This window comes from Saccopteryx leptura, chromosome 3 (assembly GCF_036850995.1).
Source record: "Saccopteryx leptura isolate mSacLep1 chromosome 3, mSacLep1_pri_phased_curated, whole genome shotgun sequence".
Lineage (NCBI taxonomy): Eukaryota > Metazoa > Chordata > Mammalia > Chiroptera > Emballonuridae > Saccopteryx > Saccopteryx leptura.
This window is the reverse complement of record NC_089505.1, coordinates 168580027-168595337: the sequence shown is the minus strand read 5'-3', so window position 1 is coordinate 168595337 and position 15311 is coordinate 168580027. Positions and strand designations below refer to the sequence as shown.

General features: G+C 39.0%; 1 protein-coding gene across 1 annotated transcript in view; it reads right to left on the bottom strand.

Annotated features, from left to right (window-relative positions):
- The window catches only part of HFM1 (helicase for meiosis 1), a 130684-nt gene that overhangs the window by 93639 nt on the left and 21734 nt on the right, over nucleotides 1–15311 (bottom strand). The window contains exons 8-10 of the mRNA XM_066372671.1: nucleotides 4230–4381; nucleotides 3594–3671; nucleotides 2992–3150 (exon numbers count right to left, since the gene is read on the bottom strand). Coding sequence (XP_066228768.1) covers nucleotides 2992–3150; nucleotides 3594–3671; nucleotides 4230–4381 — 389 coding nt within the window. The remainder of the gene's footprint in view (nucleotides 1–2991; nucleotides 3151–3593; nucleotides 3672–4229; nucleotides 4382–15311) is intronic.

Below are 15311 nucleotides of genomic sequence, written 5' to 3'. Positions count from 1 at the left end.
AACAAATATTTCAAAAATTTATACAGAAAAAAAGAACACGAATAGCCTTAGCAATCTTGAAAATGAAGAATAAAGTGAAAGATATATACTTCCTGATATCAAGTTATACTAAAAGGTCATTGTAATCAAAACAGCATGGTACTGGCATAAAAAGAGGCATACATATCAATAGAACAGAAAAGAGAATCCATAAATAAACCCATGCCTTTATGGTCAATTAATATTTGACAAAGGAGATAAGAGCATACAATGGAGTAAAGACAGTCTCTTTAATAAAAATGGTGCTGGGAAAATTGGACAGGTACATGCAAAAAAATGAAACTAGACCACCAACTTACACCATTCACAAAAATAAACTCAAAATAAATAAAAGACTGAAATGTAAGTCGCAAAATCATAAACATCTTGGAAGAAAACATAGGCAGTAAACTCTCTAATATCTCTCGTAGCAATATTTTTGCCGATATATCTCCACGGGCAAGTGAAATAAAGGACAAAATAAACAAATGGGACTATATCAAACTAAAAAGCTTTTGCACAGCAAAAGACACCATTAACAAAATAAAAAGACAACCCACGCAATGGGAGAACATATTCGCCAATACATCTGATAAGGGGTTAATAACCAAAATTTATAAAGAACTTCTAAAACTCAACACCAGGAAGATAAACAATCTAATTAAAAAATGGGCAAAAGAATAGAACAGACACTTCTCCAAAGAGGACATACAGATAGCCAATAGGCATATGAAAAGATGTTCAACATCACTAATCATCAGAGAAATGCAAATTAAAACCACAATGAAATATCACCTCAAACCTGTCATAATGGTGCTCATTAACAAAATAATGCACAATAAGTGCTGGCAAGGATGTGGAGAAAAGGGAACCCTCCTGCACTGCTGGTGGGAATGTAGACTTGTGCAGCCACTGTGGAAAACAGAATGGCATTTCCTCAAAAAATTAAATTGAACTGCCTTTTTTTTTTTTTTTCATTTTTCTGAAGCTGGAAACAGGGAGAGACAGTCAGACAGACTCCCGCATGCGCCCGACCGGGATCTACCCGGCACGCCCACCATGGGGCGACGCTCTGCCCACCAGGGGGCGATGCTTTGCCCATCCTGGGCGTCGCCATGTTGCGACCAGAGCCACTCTAGCGCCTGAGGCAGAGGCCACAGAGCCATCCCCAGCGCCCGGGCCATCTTTGCTCCAATGGAGCCTTGGCTGCTGGAGGGGAAGAGAGAGACAGAGAGGAAAGCGCGGCGGAGGGGTGGAGAAGCAAATAGGCGCTTCTCCTGTGTGCCCTGGCCGGGAATCGAACCCGGGTCCTCCGCATGCTAGGCCGACGCTCTACCGCTGAGCCAACCGGCCAGGGCCTGAACTGCCTTTTGACCCAGCTATTCCACTATTAGGAATATATGCAAAGAATACCATATCACTGATTCAAAAGAAGATATGCATGCACCCCCATGTTTATTGCAGCATTATTTACAATAGCCAAGATTTGGAAACAGCCCAACTGTCCATCAATGGACGAGTGGATCAAAAAGCTGTGGTATATATACATAATGGAATACTATGCGGCCATGAAAAAGAAAGAAATCTTACCTTTTGCAATGACATGGATGGATCTGGAGATTATTATGCTAAGAGCAATAAGCCAGACAGAGAAAGACAAGTATCATATGATCTCACTTATATGTGGAATCTACGGATAAAAGTAACTGAGGAACGAAATAGAGGCAGAGGCAGGGTCATAGGGCGCAGAGCGACAGCTGTCAGAGGGAAGGGGGATAAGGAGATGGGATCAGAGAAGGTGAAGGGATTAGTGAAATTAAATATATATAACACATAGATACAGATAACAGGACAGTAAATCCCAGGGGGAAAGAGTTAGGAGGGGGGCAAAAAAGGTGTAAATAGGTACAACAAAGAATTGATGTTTCTCATCTCTCTCCCTTCCTGTCTGTCCCTCTCTGACTCTGTGTCTGCCAAAAAAAAAAAAGTATAAATAGGGATACGGGGGTGGGGAGTGAGGGTGTTATATTCAGTGGGATACTCGCATCTATGTTAACACAATAAATTAAAATTAATTAAAAAAAGTAGCCGGAGGAAAAAGTCACATTATAGAGGACTGAGAAGTAAATAGTAGTGGGAAAGCAGAGTGAGACTGTATACTGTTTTACAAGTTTGCAAAAAAAACTGAAGAAAAAAATTAAGACATATATACACATTAGAGTAGTATAAAACTATTTATAATTAACGTTCATGTCTGTACTCCACTAACCATGAGATTATCCTCAAGAACAGGGTCTGTATGTTTCCCCTTTTACATCTATCATTAGTGCTTATCACAATGCTAGACACACAGAATTGGGGGAGGTAGATGGTAATCACCTAACAAATTATTTTTATTCTCTACCATACTTTGCTATACAACTAGAGTCAGCTAGTTACAACTATAACATATTATAGTCAAATTATTACAAGGTATCTGAAACCCATGAAACTAAAAATTTTAGATACCAGTAAATAGTAGACTTGCACCAAAAATATTTTCTAAAAAATAATCAAGCAAATTTTATGGCCTTAATATACTGTCTTCCCTATGAAATATAGCCATTACTTTCTACAACACCCTTTCTTATTAAATGGTTAGGTGATTTATAAAACAAACAAAACCTCTCACTTTTCTCTAAGACTAAAGTGACTAAATAATTCAGGTTTTTATTTATTGATTTTAGAGGAAAGAAGAAAGGAGAGGGATGAGGTAGGGAATGAAGAAGGGAAAAAGGAAGAGAGAAAGAGAGAAATTGATTTGTTTTCCACTCATTCATTCATTCACCAGTTTATTTCTGTATTTGCCCTGACCAGGGAATCAAACCCACAACCTTAGCATATTGGGATGATGTTCCAACCAATTGAGCTACCTGGCAGGGCCAAATACTTCACTAATCATAAAAAATTAAATAGACTAAAATTCTAACTTACATCCTCAGCATTTGGAATTGTTGCAGACACAGCTACAAATCTCATTGGAATAATAGTGCTGGTATTTTTTAAAGTATGAGATAAAGACTGCACAGTTTTCATTCTGCTGACTACAACCTCAAGAGTTGGTCCACGAGCTTCATCTTTTACAACATGTACCTAAGGAAACAAACCAAGAAAAAAAAATTGTTAGCTATAAGAATAAACATTGGCCTACGGTGGCACAATGGATAAAGTGTCAACCTGCAATGCTTAGGTCACCTGTTAGAAACCCTGGGCTTGCCTGGTAAAGGCACATGTAATAAGCAATCAATGAACAATTAAAGTGAAGCACTATGAGCTGATACTTCTCACTCTATCTCTCTCCCTCTCCTCTCTCTATCAAATCAATATATAAAATCTTTAAATAAAAAAGTTTTGTAAATAAATATATCTAATCAATTAAAATGTGCAAGAATATTAACACACTTCCATGAGAAAATAGCAGTTTCCAATTGAAGGGATAAAACAAACATAGTTTGGCTGAAATATCTTGCTTCTTTCTATCCATTCTACAAATCTTTTTTATGTTTATTACCAAAAGTGAATAATGTGCTTACTACCTCATCAATGAGAAACAGTCGAACCAGTTGGACCAAAGAGTTGTCTCTCCATTTCCTAGTCATACTATCCCATTTCTCCTAGAGAAAAAATGTAAATGGTTTAATATAAGGGATGATAATAAATATCATTAAGAAATCAATAAAATTTTTAACCTGACATGTTACAAATAATAGGCAATGTTTTAGGTAACATCTTAAAAGTCTTGTGAAAAAATTTTTAAAAAATGTTTAAGGATTTTGACAGTTTAACAAGTGTTTAAAAAATTGAATCCCCATTTATTTTAAAGTTTACCAAAAAAATACTCAAAATTATACTAAGTACCTCTTTTAAACTTAATCAAGATCCTCCTGCAATGTATAATATTTGAGTAGAAGAATACAAGCAGCAAGTACAATTACAAATTATCTATAATAACAAAATGCCTATTCATATCTCTCGCCTCCTTTTCATATTTGGTTGTCTTTTGCTTGTTAATTTAAGTATTCCTTATATATCCTGAATACTGTTATCTTTATTATTTTACATTGCAAATATATTTTTCTACTTTGTGTTTTCTTTTAACCTTTTTTATTTGTAAAGAGAAATAGATATTTTCTAATAAACCAAGGTAATAATAAAGTATAAATAACACCTACTGGAGTTGTCATAATAATATGGGCATGCTGAATCTCAAATAGGTCATCCATTAGTGTATCTCCAGTCAGTTCTTTACAATTCAATCCTATTGGTCCAAATTTTCTTTTCCAGTCATCAAAACGCTGACTACATAGGGCTTTTATAGGTGCCACTATAACAAAATAAGATATTTTCAATGTCAGTGAAATTTTATAATTATTTTCACAAAAACATTGGTTAATAAATTTACAATAAAAATACATATCTAGGTGCTGCCTAATATTTATAAATGAAAGTTAACAACAGAAGAATATTATTTAGAGTTATAAAGGTCATCACCAAACAGAACTAAAAACAGAAATGAAGATTGCTCAGAGAATCGTAACTAAGAGTGAAGATGGTTAGGGCAAGAGATGATTATTTTTCATCAAATCCCTTTTGTGATAATTGCTTTTTTAACCATGTGTATAAATTACTTTGAAAAGAAAATTGAAAATATGTATATACCAAAGAAAGGAGAGTTCATATGGAAAATTTGAGAATTACAAACTTTGATTTTATTTGTTCATCTTGCCTTTAAAAATAGACGTGTAAAGGTCAAATTCTAAGTTCAAATATTACTTTTTATTTATAACTCTGAGAAAATGTGTTTTGAATTTAAGTAGCAGACAAGACCTAATGTGGTATGTCTTCATGAAATAAGTATGGAACACCAAATAATAGTAAGTCCTAGAGGTTGAACTTGAACTTATTTCTTACTTGGCCTCAATGACTTTTCATTACTGTAATTATCACTCTTAAAATATATAAATACTGAGGGGTGGCAAGATGGCGATGGAGTGGGCAGACATTCCAACTTCCACCTCCCAGAACCAAAGTGGATTACAACTTAATTTTAAGAACAATCATCTGGAGAAGACAAGATGGCGCTGGAGTAGGCGGACATACCAACTCCCACCTCCCAGAACCAAAGTGGATTACAAACTAATTTTAAGAACTATCACCTGGAAAAACCAACTTTGGACTAAACTAAGAGGACTCTCCAACCAAGGAACACCAAAGAAGCCACACCGAGACTGGTAGGAAAAGCAGAAATGCGGAGAGGGCTACCCAGCTCCCCGGAGCGAATGGCAGCCGGGAGAGACTCGCGTGGGGGGAAGTGAGTTCAGCAGAGAGGGGAGGCTCCTGAACCCCAGGACAAAGCCCCAGCCTGCAGCCCCAGATCCCATAAGAGGCGTAAAGACAGTATTTAGCTGGAAACAAGTCAGGATACTGTTTGTGAGAAAGAGTCTGATTTATCAGACCGAGAATTCATCTTAAAGGGACCGCGCAGAAAACCTCTCACACAACCACTCACCCGGGGCTCCAGGGGACAGGGAGAGAGGAGAATACCAGAGGAGCAGGAAGAGAGTGTAATCTAGGAGGCACAGGGAGAAACATTTTGGAAGACAGCCACCCTAACCCCTGGAATGAGTCACTCCCCAAATCTGAAGTGAATATTTCCCCTGGAAACAGCAATACAAGCAAAGGGAAGCAGGACACCAGCCAAACAGGCTCTCCTGCGGCACTCAGAGCAGAGTCGCTTAGAAGGAGGGAGCTTTCGGGGGTACAGTAACCTCGTGGAACCGAGGATTGTGGCCTGACTTGGGAGCTGGCTCCTCCCATGGGGGTGGAGCCAAAAACCCAGAACAGGCAGAGTTCCGCTACTGAGCTGAGCGTGGGCACGAAGTCCTGCCCAGCCAGTAGAGCCAAGGCTAGCAGAAATTCCACGAGTGGGCTCCCCCAGCAAGGGCAGGGCGAAAGCCCAGAAACAGGCAGAGACCTGCAGCTGAGAAAAGGTGCTCGCCACTGCCCTCAGGGCTGAGCATAACGCCACCCACGGGGGGGCGGGGAAAAGGCCAAGGCCACCAAGGCTTGTGCACCTGAGCACATGATCACAGCCACTCCCATGAAGGAGAGGTGGAAACCACAGCAACAGCCCCAATGGGCAGGCACCGGCAACACCCAATCCCAAAAGCCCTAGACAGCAACACAAGAGGGGGTGGCAGGCCTTCAGACAGACCATACCTAAGGAACAGAGGCCATACCCAGTGGACTCCAGTGGCCAAAACCTTCCTTTATACAGAGGAAATGCGAAGGCAGAGAAATGAAACACAAATGAACCAAGAGAAATCTCCAGAAAAGGACCTAAATGAATCAGATATAACCGAATTACCAGATGCAGAGTTTAAAATAACGATTGTTAGGATGCTCAAAGATATTAGAACAATAATAGATGGACATTACGAACACCTAAATAAAGAGATAGCAAATATAAAAAAGGACATTGAAATAATAAAAAAGAATCGGTCAGAAATGACAAATACAATATTTGAAATAAAGAACACAATGGAAGGAATTAAAAGCAGGATGGATGAAGCTGATAATCGAATCAGCGAGTTAGAGAACACGATAAATAAAGGCATGGAAGCAGAGCAGAAAAAAGAAAAGAGACTCAAAAAGTATGAGGAAACTCTAAGGAGAATAACATCCACATCATAGGGGTTCCTGAAGAAGAAGAGAAATAACAAGGGATAGAGACTTTGTTTAAGCATATCATAGCTGAAAACTTCCCTCAATTAATGCAAGAAAACATCTCACATGTTCAGGAAGCACAGAGAACTCCATTAAAGAGAAATCCAAAGAAATCAACACCAAGACACATCATAATTAAAATACCAAAGCTAAGTGATAAAGAGAAAACATTAAAAGCTGCTAGAGAAAAAAAGACTATCACCTACAAAGGAGCCCCCATAAGGATGACTTCTGACTTCTCAACAGAAACACTTGAGGCCAGAAGGGAATGGCAAGAAATATTCAAAGTAATGCAGAACAAGAGCCTACAACCAAGACTACTTTATCCAGCAAAGCTATCATTTAAAATTGAGGAAGAAATAAAAAGCTTTACAGACAAAAAAACTCAAGGAATTCACTACAACCAAACCAAGGCTGCAAGAAATGCTAAGGGACCTGTTGTAAACAGATCAAAGGAGAAAAAGAATATAGCAAAAGAGGAATACAGTTTTAAAGAATAAAATGGCAATAAACAGTTACATATCAATAATAAACTTTAATGTAAATGGATTAAATGATCCAATCAAAAGACATTGGGTAGCTGCATGGATAAGAAAACAGGACCCATACATATGCTGTCTACAAGAGACACACCTTAAAACAAAAGATGCACATAAACTGAAGATAAAAGGATGGAAAAAAATATTTCACACAAATGGAATTGAAAAAAAGCTGGGGTAGCAATACTTATATTGTACAAAATGGACTTTAAAACAAAGACTATAGTTAGAGATAAAGAAGGTCACTACATAATGATAAAGGGAGCAATCCAACAGGAAGATATAACCATTATAAATATCTACATACCTAACATAGGAGCACCTAAATATATAAAGCAGACTTTGATGGACTTAAAGGGCGAGATCAACAGCAATACTATAATAGTAGGAAATTTCTTTTTTTTCTTTTTTTTTTTTTTTTTTTTGTATTTTTCTGAAGCTGGAAAAGGGGAGAGACAGTCAGACAGACTCCCGCATGCGCCCGACCGGGATCTACCCGGCATGCCCACCAGGGGCGATGCTCTGCCCACCAGGGGGTGATGCTCTGCCCCTCTGGGGGTGTCGCTCTGCCGCAACCAGAGCCACTCTAGAGCCTGGGGCAGAGGCCAAGGAGCCATCCCCAGCGCCCGGGCCATCTTTGTTCCAATGGAGCCTCGGCTACAGGAGGGGAAGAGAGAGACAGAGAGGAAAGAAGGGGGGGTGGAGAAGCAAATGGGCGCTTCTCCTATGTACCCTGTCCGGGAATTTAACCTGGGTCCCCCGCACCCAGGCTGACGCTCTACCGCTGAGCCAACCGGCCAGGGCCAGTAGGGAATTTCAATACCCCATTAACAGCATTAGATAGATCCTCAAGAAAGAAAATTAACAAAGAAACAGCAGACTTAAAGGACATATTAGATCAACTCAATTTAATAGATATATTCAGAACCTTTCACCCTAAAACAGCAGAATATACATTCTTTTCAAGCACTCATGGTACATTCTCTAGAATAGACCACATGTTAGGGCACAAAAGTGGTCTCAACAAATTTAAGAAGATTGAAATCATATCAAGCACTTTTTCTGATCACAATGGCATGAAACTAGAAATCAACCACAACAGAAAACTGAAAAATACTCAAACACTTGGAAACTAAATAGCATGTTATTAAATAACAAATGGATAAACAATGAGATCAAAGAAGAAATTTAAAAAATCCAAGAAACAAACGATAATGACCATACATCAACTCAAAATTTATGGGACACAGCAAAAGCAGTACTGAGAGGGAAGTTCATAGCATTACAGGTATACCTCAAGAAGTTACAAAAAGCTCAAATAAACAACTTGATGCTACATCTAAAAGAACTAGAAAAAGAACAGCAAGTAAAGCCCAGAGCTAGTAGAAGGAAGAAAATAATAAAGATCAGAGCAGAAATAAATGACATAGAGGCTAAAGAAACAACACAGAGGATCAATGAAACCAGGAGCTGGTTCTTTGAAAAGGTAAACAAGATCGATGAACCTTTAACCAGACTCACCACGAAAAAAAGAGAGAGAACTCAAATAAATAAAATTAGAAACGAGAGTGGAGAAATAACTGACACAACAGAAATACAAAATATTGTAAGAAAATACTATGAAGAACTGTACGCCAAAAAACTAGGCAACCTAGATGAAATGGACAAATTCCTTGAAACATATAATCTTCCAAAAATTAATCTGGAAGAATCAGAAAACCTAAACAGACCAATTACAACAAATGAGATTGAAACAGTTATCAAAAAACTCCCCCCCAAAAAAGTCCTGGGCCTGATGGCTTCACAAGTGAATTCTACCAAATATTCAAAGAAGAACTAACTCCTATCCTTCTCAAGCTCTTTCAAAAAATTCTAAGAGGAAGGAAGACTTCCAAGCTCCTATTATGAGGCGAGCATAATTCTGATTCCAAAACCAGGCAAAGACAATACAAAGAAAGAAAATTATAGGCCAGTATCCCTGATGAATTTAGATGCAAAAATCCTCAACAAAATATTAGCAAACCGGATCCAGCAATATATGAAAAAAATCATACACCATGATCAAGTGGGATTTATTCTTGGGAGTCAAGGCTGGTACAATATTCGCAAATTAATCAATGTGATTCATCACATAAAAAAAAGGAAGGAGAAAAACCACATGATAATTTCAATAGATGCAGAAAAAGCATTTGATAAAATCCAGCACCCATTCATGATCAAAACTCTCAGCAAAGTGGGAATACAGGGAACATACCTCAACATGATAAAGGCCATCTATGACAACCCACAGTCAATATCATACTCAATGGGCAAAAATTAAAAGCAATATCCTTAAGATCAGGAACAAGGCAGAGGTGTCCCCTTTCACCACTCTTATTCAACATAGTTCTGGAAGTCCTAGCCACAGCAATCAGAAAAAAAAAAAAGAAATAAAAGGCATCCAAATTGGAAAAGAAGAAGTAAAACTATCATTATTTGCAGATGATATGAATTTGTATATAGAAAACCCTAAAGTCGCAGTCAAAAAAGTACTAGACCTGATAAATGAATTCAGCAAGTTGGCAGGATATAAAATCAATACTCAGAAATCAGAGGCATTTTTATACACTAACAATGAACTGTCAGAAAGAGAAATAAAGGAGTCAATCCCCTTTACCATTGCAACCAAAAAAATAAAGTACCTAGGAATAAATTTAACCAGGGATATTAAAGACTTGTACTCGGAAAATTATAAAACATTGATATAAAAAAAATCAGGGAAGATACAAACAAGTGGAGGCATATACCATGCTCATGTTAGGAAGAATGAACATCATTAAAATGTCTATATTACCCAAAGCAATTTATAAATTCAATGCAATACCGATTAAAATACCAATGACTTACTTCAAAGATATAGAACACATTTCCAAAAATTTATATGGAACCAAAAGAGAACATGAATAGCCTCAGCAATCTTGAATAGGAAAAATAAAGTGGGAGGTATCACACTTCCTGATATCAAGTTATATTATAAGGCCATTGTACTCAAAACAGCCTGGTACTGGCATAAGAATAGGCATATAGATCAATGGAACAGAACTGAGAACCCAGAAATAAACCCACACTTTTATGGACAACTGATAATTGACAAAGGAGGTAAGAGCATACATTGGAGTAGAGAAAGCTTCTTCAACAAATGGTGTTGGGAAAATTGGACAGCTACCTGCAAAAAAATGAAACTAGACCACCAACTTACACCATTCACAAAAATAAACTCAAAATGGATAAAAGACTTAAATGTAAGCCGTAAAACCATAAGCATCTTAGAAGAAAACATAGGCAGTAAGCTCTCTGACATCTCTTGCAGCAATATATTTGCCGATTTGTCTCCACAGGCAAATGAAATAAAAGACAGGAAAAACAAATGGGACTTTATCAAACTAAAAAGCTTCTGCACAGCTAAAGACAATAAGAACAGAATAAAAAGACAAACTACACAATGGGAGAATATATTTGACAATGCGTCTGATAAGGGGTTAATAACCAAAATTTATAAAGAACTTGTAAAACTTAATACCAAGAAGACAAACAATCCAAAAGACAACAATCTTTAAGACAATCCAAAGACAAACAAATCCAATCCAAAAATGGCAAAAGAAATGAATAGACACTTCTCCAAAGAGAACATATAAATGGCCAATAGGCATATGAAAAAATGCTCAACATCACTAATCATTAGAGAAATGCAAATTAAAACCACAATGAGATATCACCTCACACCAGTCAGAATGGTGCTCATCAATAAAACAACACAGAATAAGTGCTGGTGAGGATATGGAGAAAAGGGAACCCTACTGCACTGCTGGTGGGTAGGCAGACTGGTGCAGCCACTGTGGAAACAGTATGGAGATTCCTCAAGAAATGAAAAATTGAACTGCCTTTTGACCCAGCTATACCACTGTTAGGAATAAACCGCAAAAACACCATAGCACTGTTTGAAAAGAAGAAATACAACCCCATGTTTATAGCAGCATTGTTCACAATAGCAAAGATCTGGAAACAGCCAAAGTGTCTGTCAGAGGATGAGTGGATTAAAAACTTTGGTATATCTATACTATGGAATACTATTCAGCCATAAGAAATGATGACATTGGATCTTTTACAACAACATGGATGGACCTTGATAACATTATACTGAGTGAAATAAGTAAATCAGAAAAATCTAAGAACTATATGATTCCATACATAGGTGGGACATAAAAATGAGACTCAGAGACATGGACAACAGTGTTGGGGTTACACGGTGGGGGGGAGGAGAAGGAGGGGGTTGGGGGAGGGTAGGGGCACAAAGAAAACCAGTTAGAAGGTAATGGAAGACAATTTTATCAATGTCACCCCATTAAAATTAATAATAAAAAAAAGAATTTGTCTCATGGCTATTCAGGCAGTTTGAAGAATAGTATAAGGATGCTATTCTGCTTCTCAGGCCACATCCTGCAAAAGGGGCCCCAAGAAAATTGGTGATTTTGCTCCTATGATTTTGCCAATTGGATTTAAAAAAAATAGGTCAGGAACACCCTGAAATGGAACAATACATGTGCATAAAGTTAAATGACGTTTAGAGCCCTGACCGGTTGGCTCAGTGGTAGAGCGTCGGCCTGGTGTGCAGAAGTCACGGGTTCGATTTCTGGCCAGGGCACACAGGAGAAGCGTCCATCTGCTTCTTCACCCTTCCCCCTCTCCTTCCTCTCTGTCTCTCTCTTCCCCTCCCGCAGCCGAGGCTTCACTGGAGCAAAAAGATGGCCCGGGCGCTGGGGATGACTCCTTGGCCTCCGCCCCAGGCGCTAGAGTGGCTCTGGTCGCAACAAGCGATGCCCCGGAGGGGCAGAGCATCGCCCCCTGGTGGGCAGAGCGTCGCCCCCTGGTGGGCGTGCCGGGTAGATCCCGGTCGGGCGCATACGGGAGTCTGTCTGACTGTCTCTCCCTGTTTCCAGCTTCAGAAAAATATAAAAAAATAAAATAAAATAAAGGACTTTTAGATACTGGAGCTGATGTATCTGTTATTGCTAAGCCACATTGGCCTCCTTCCTGGCCCACTCATGCAGCAGCCACAGAATTACAAGGTATAGGGCAGAGTAAATCCCCTCAACAAAGTTCTAGTTTTCTACATTGGGAAGATTAAGAAGGTCATTCTGAATTTTTTAAGCCTTATGTGCTCCCTGGATGTCCAGTTAATTTGTGGGGTAGAGATTTTTGAAAAATATGTTGCTTGTGAGTCCTAATGGTTTAGTCAGTACTCAGATGCTTGATCAGGGATTTTTGCCCACCAAGGTACGAGGGAAAGAACAGCGAGGAATTCTCACCCCCATTGAAGTGGCATCCAATGCCAGAAGGTGTGGATTAGGATATCAAAATTTAGCATAGAGGCCTTGGTAGCTCCTGCTACCTAAATAATGCATTGTGCAGACCCAATTACTTGGAAATCAGATAATCCTGTATGGGTAGACCAATGGCCCCTTTCTCAGGAGAAACTTAGGGCAGCTGCTCAATTGGTACAAGAGCAGCTACAGCTTGGGCACACTGAACCATCTAATAGCCCATGGAATACACTTCCATATTTTGATCTTCTTGCCTCCTGGATTATCAAGGGGCATAGGCGACCCTTACAGCTTATAGGTTTTGAGCTTCAAAATTATAGTTGTTCCTTTTTTCAAAGGACCAACAACAATGGCTCTGGGAAACTTCCACTAAATGGTAAATCGCACTTGCAAATCAATGGACTTTATACTGAAACTGTCAACTTAAAATGAGCTCAAAGACTAGAATTACATGCCATTATCATGGCTTTTCAGCATTTGCCATATTCCCCCTTTAATCTATATACAGACAGCAAATATTTACTTATGGTGTTTCCACTATAAAAACTGCTGTCTTAGGAACAAATGCTGATGAACTATTTCAGCAGTTCCTCCTTCTTCAAAGACTTCTATGTCAACATAGAGCTCCATGTTTTATAAGACATACTCGAGCTCACGCCATGCTCCCTGGAGCTTTAGCACAAGGGAATGCCCTTGTTGATCAAGCTACCCAAAAGAAAATTATTTGGAGCAACCATGACAGATCGAGCAATTCAGTCTCATACTATTCATCACCAGAATGCTGAAGCCCTGTGTAAACAGTTTAAACTTTCTCAGGAAGCAGCACGGCAGATTGGGAAATCCTGGAAGCAGCATGGCAGATTGGGAAATCCTGTCCAAGGGGTCCTATACTACAATCTGTCCCTTCATTTGGAGTTAACCCTCAAGGACCCCTACCAGGACAACTTTGGCAAATGGATGTTACTCATATACCTTCATTTGGCAAACAGTCCTATGTCCACGTTACAGTGGATACATATTCTGGATTTATAGTAACCTCTGTCAGAACAGGAGAGGCTGCTAAGCATCTTATAGCTCATTGTCTGTATGCATTGTTCTATTATTGGATTTCCTAAACTGGTTAAACTGACAATGCTCCTGCATATGGAGCAAAAGCATTTACTGTATTTTTTTCAAACCTTTCGAATTATGCGTTTTTCTTACAATCTTTAAAGCAAGGTATTATTAAAGTGTACCCAGCAAATATTTTAAGGTCAATTTAAAAAAATTTGAAAGAGCGGAGTCATATCCTGAAACACCTATGGGTCTACCATATCATGCTTTTTACTTTAAAAAAATTTAAATTTCTTTTCAATGCGTATGAACAGGAGACGCCAAATCTTTTTCTCTTGCAAACTACCACCTTCTTTATTTGATCCAGCTAATAACACTGTTTTGTCTTTTTCCAAATAACTCCAGATATATGGAAAAGATTTATATAGGTGGAAGGGGATCCTTAAACCCCTCAGCGAGATCTTCTGAGCATGGCTTTTAAGATACCAATAGGCAGAAAAAGCCCAATAGAGATCAGGTGAACTACCAGCTTTTAAGATACGCCCTTAAAGGCTCCAACGCCCCAAAGGGGTCTCATAGAATGTCATCTGGGTCCTGCTTCAATAGTGGAAAGGAAGGTCATTGAGCTAAAGCCTGCCAGACTTACATGCCTCTGCTGTGAGGAAACAGGGACACTGGAAGGTAGGCTTCCCCCTCGCTCCTCTAAGGGAGGGTTCAGTTTCTTCCAGCCCTGCTCCAGCCACCTATGACCTAACCTTGCCCAGAATGCTGGGGTTTGCCAATGAAGGCTGACGGTGCCCAGGGCCGTGGGCCCCATCTATGACACTGTGGATGAGCCTAGGGTATTTCCAAGATGCAGGTAAACTGATCTCATTTGCACAAGGGCCACTTAACTATGTCTTGCCTGAATAGTGAAGTGTTTTATTCTTCCCTTGAAGATCTCTGTTGTGGTTGTTGATAGTCCTATTTTCTGTTGCTTTGTTTAATATATAATGTTTCCTTTATTCCTCCTACCTCAATGCCCCACTCATATTTCAGGCTGGGACCTACTCCTAATTTAGAGCTCTCTTTCCCCCTTTTATCAACTTCTATTGTGAATTTACCTTTGCCACCTAGCTTAGTGTATCTCAGGGTTCTCTCTACCATGCCACAGTTGCAGAGCTCCAGGGAAAAGCACCCTGGTCTCATCTCTCCAGGCAGAGGAGAACAGAGGCTCCATCTCCACACATGCTGCAGATGGCTATTCCAGTCTACCTGAATCATTACCAGCTAGAAGCAGCGGTCATTGGGACTTGGACGTGAGCTGCAAAGTATAGAATTGTGAGAACAATTCCAATGCCATGCGGACTTTTCCTGGATGTGGAATTTTCCTGGACTCCTGCTCGTGACAGCTCCTAACAGACTGAACTGGGGTTGGGTTGCATTTTTCAGGGATTTGGCAACTTGGACTTGGTGAACATGTTAAGGACACCACTCTTTTATAGATTTTTGCTGTAGTGTCCAAGAGTTTGCTTAAAGGCTTTAATCATTGTAAAAAAAAAAAAAAAAAAAAAAAAAAAAATATATATATATATAT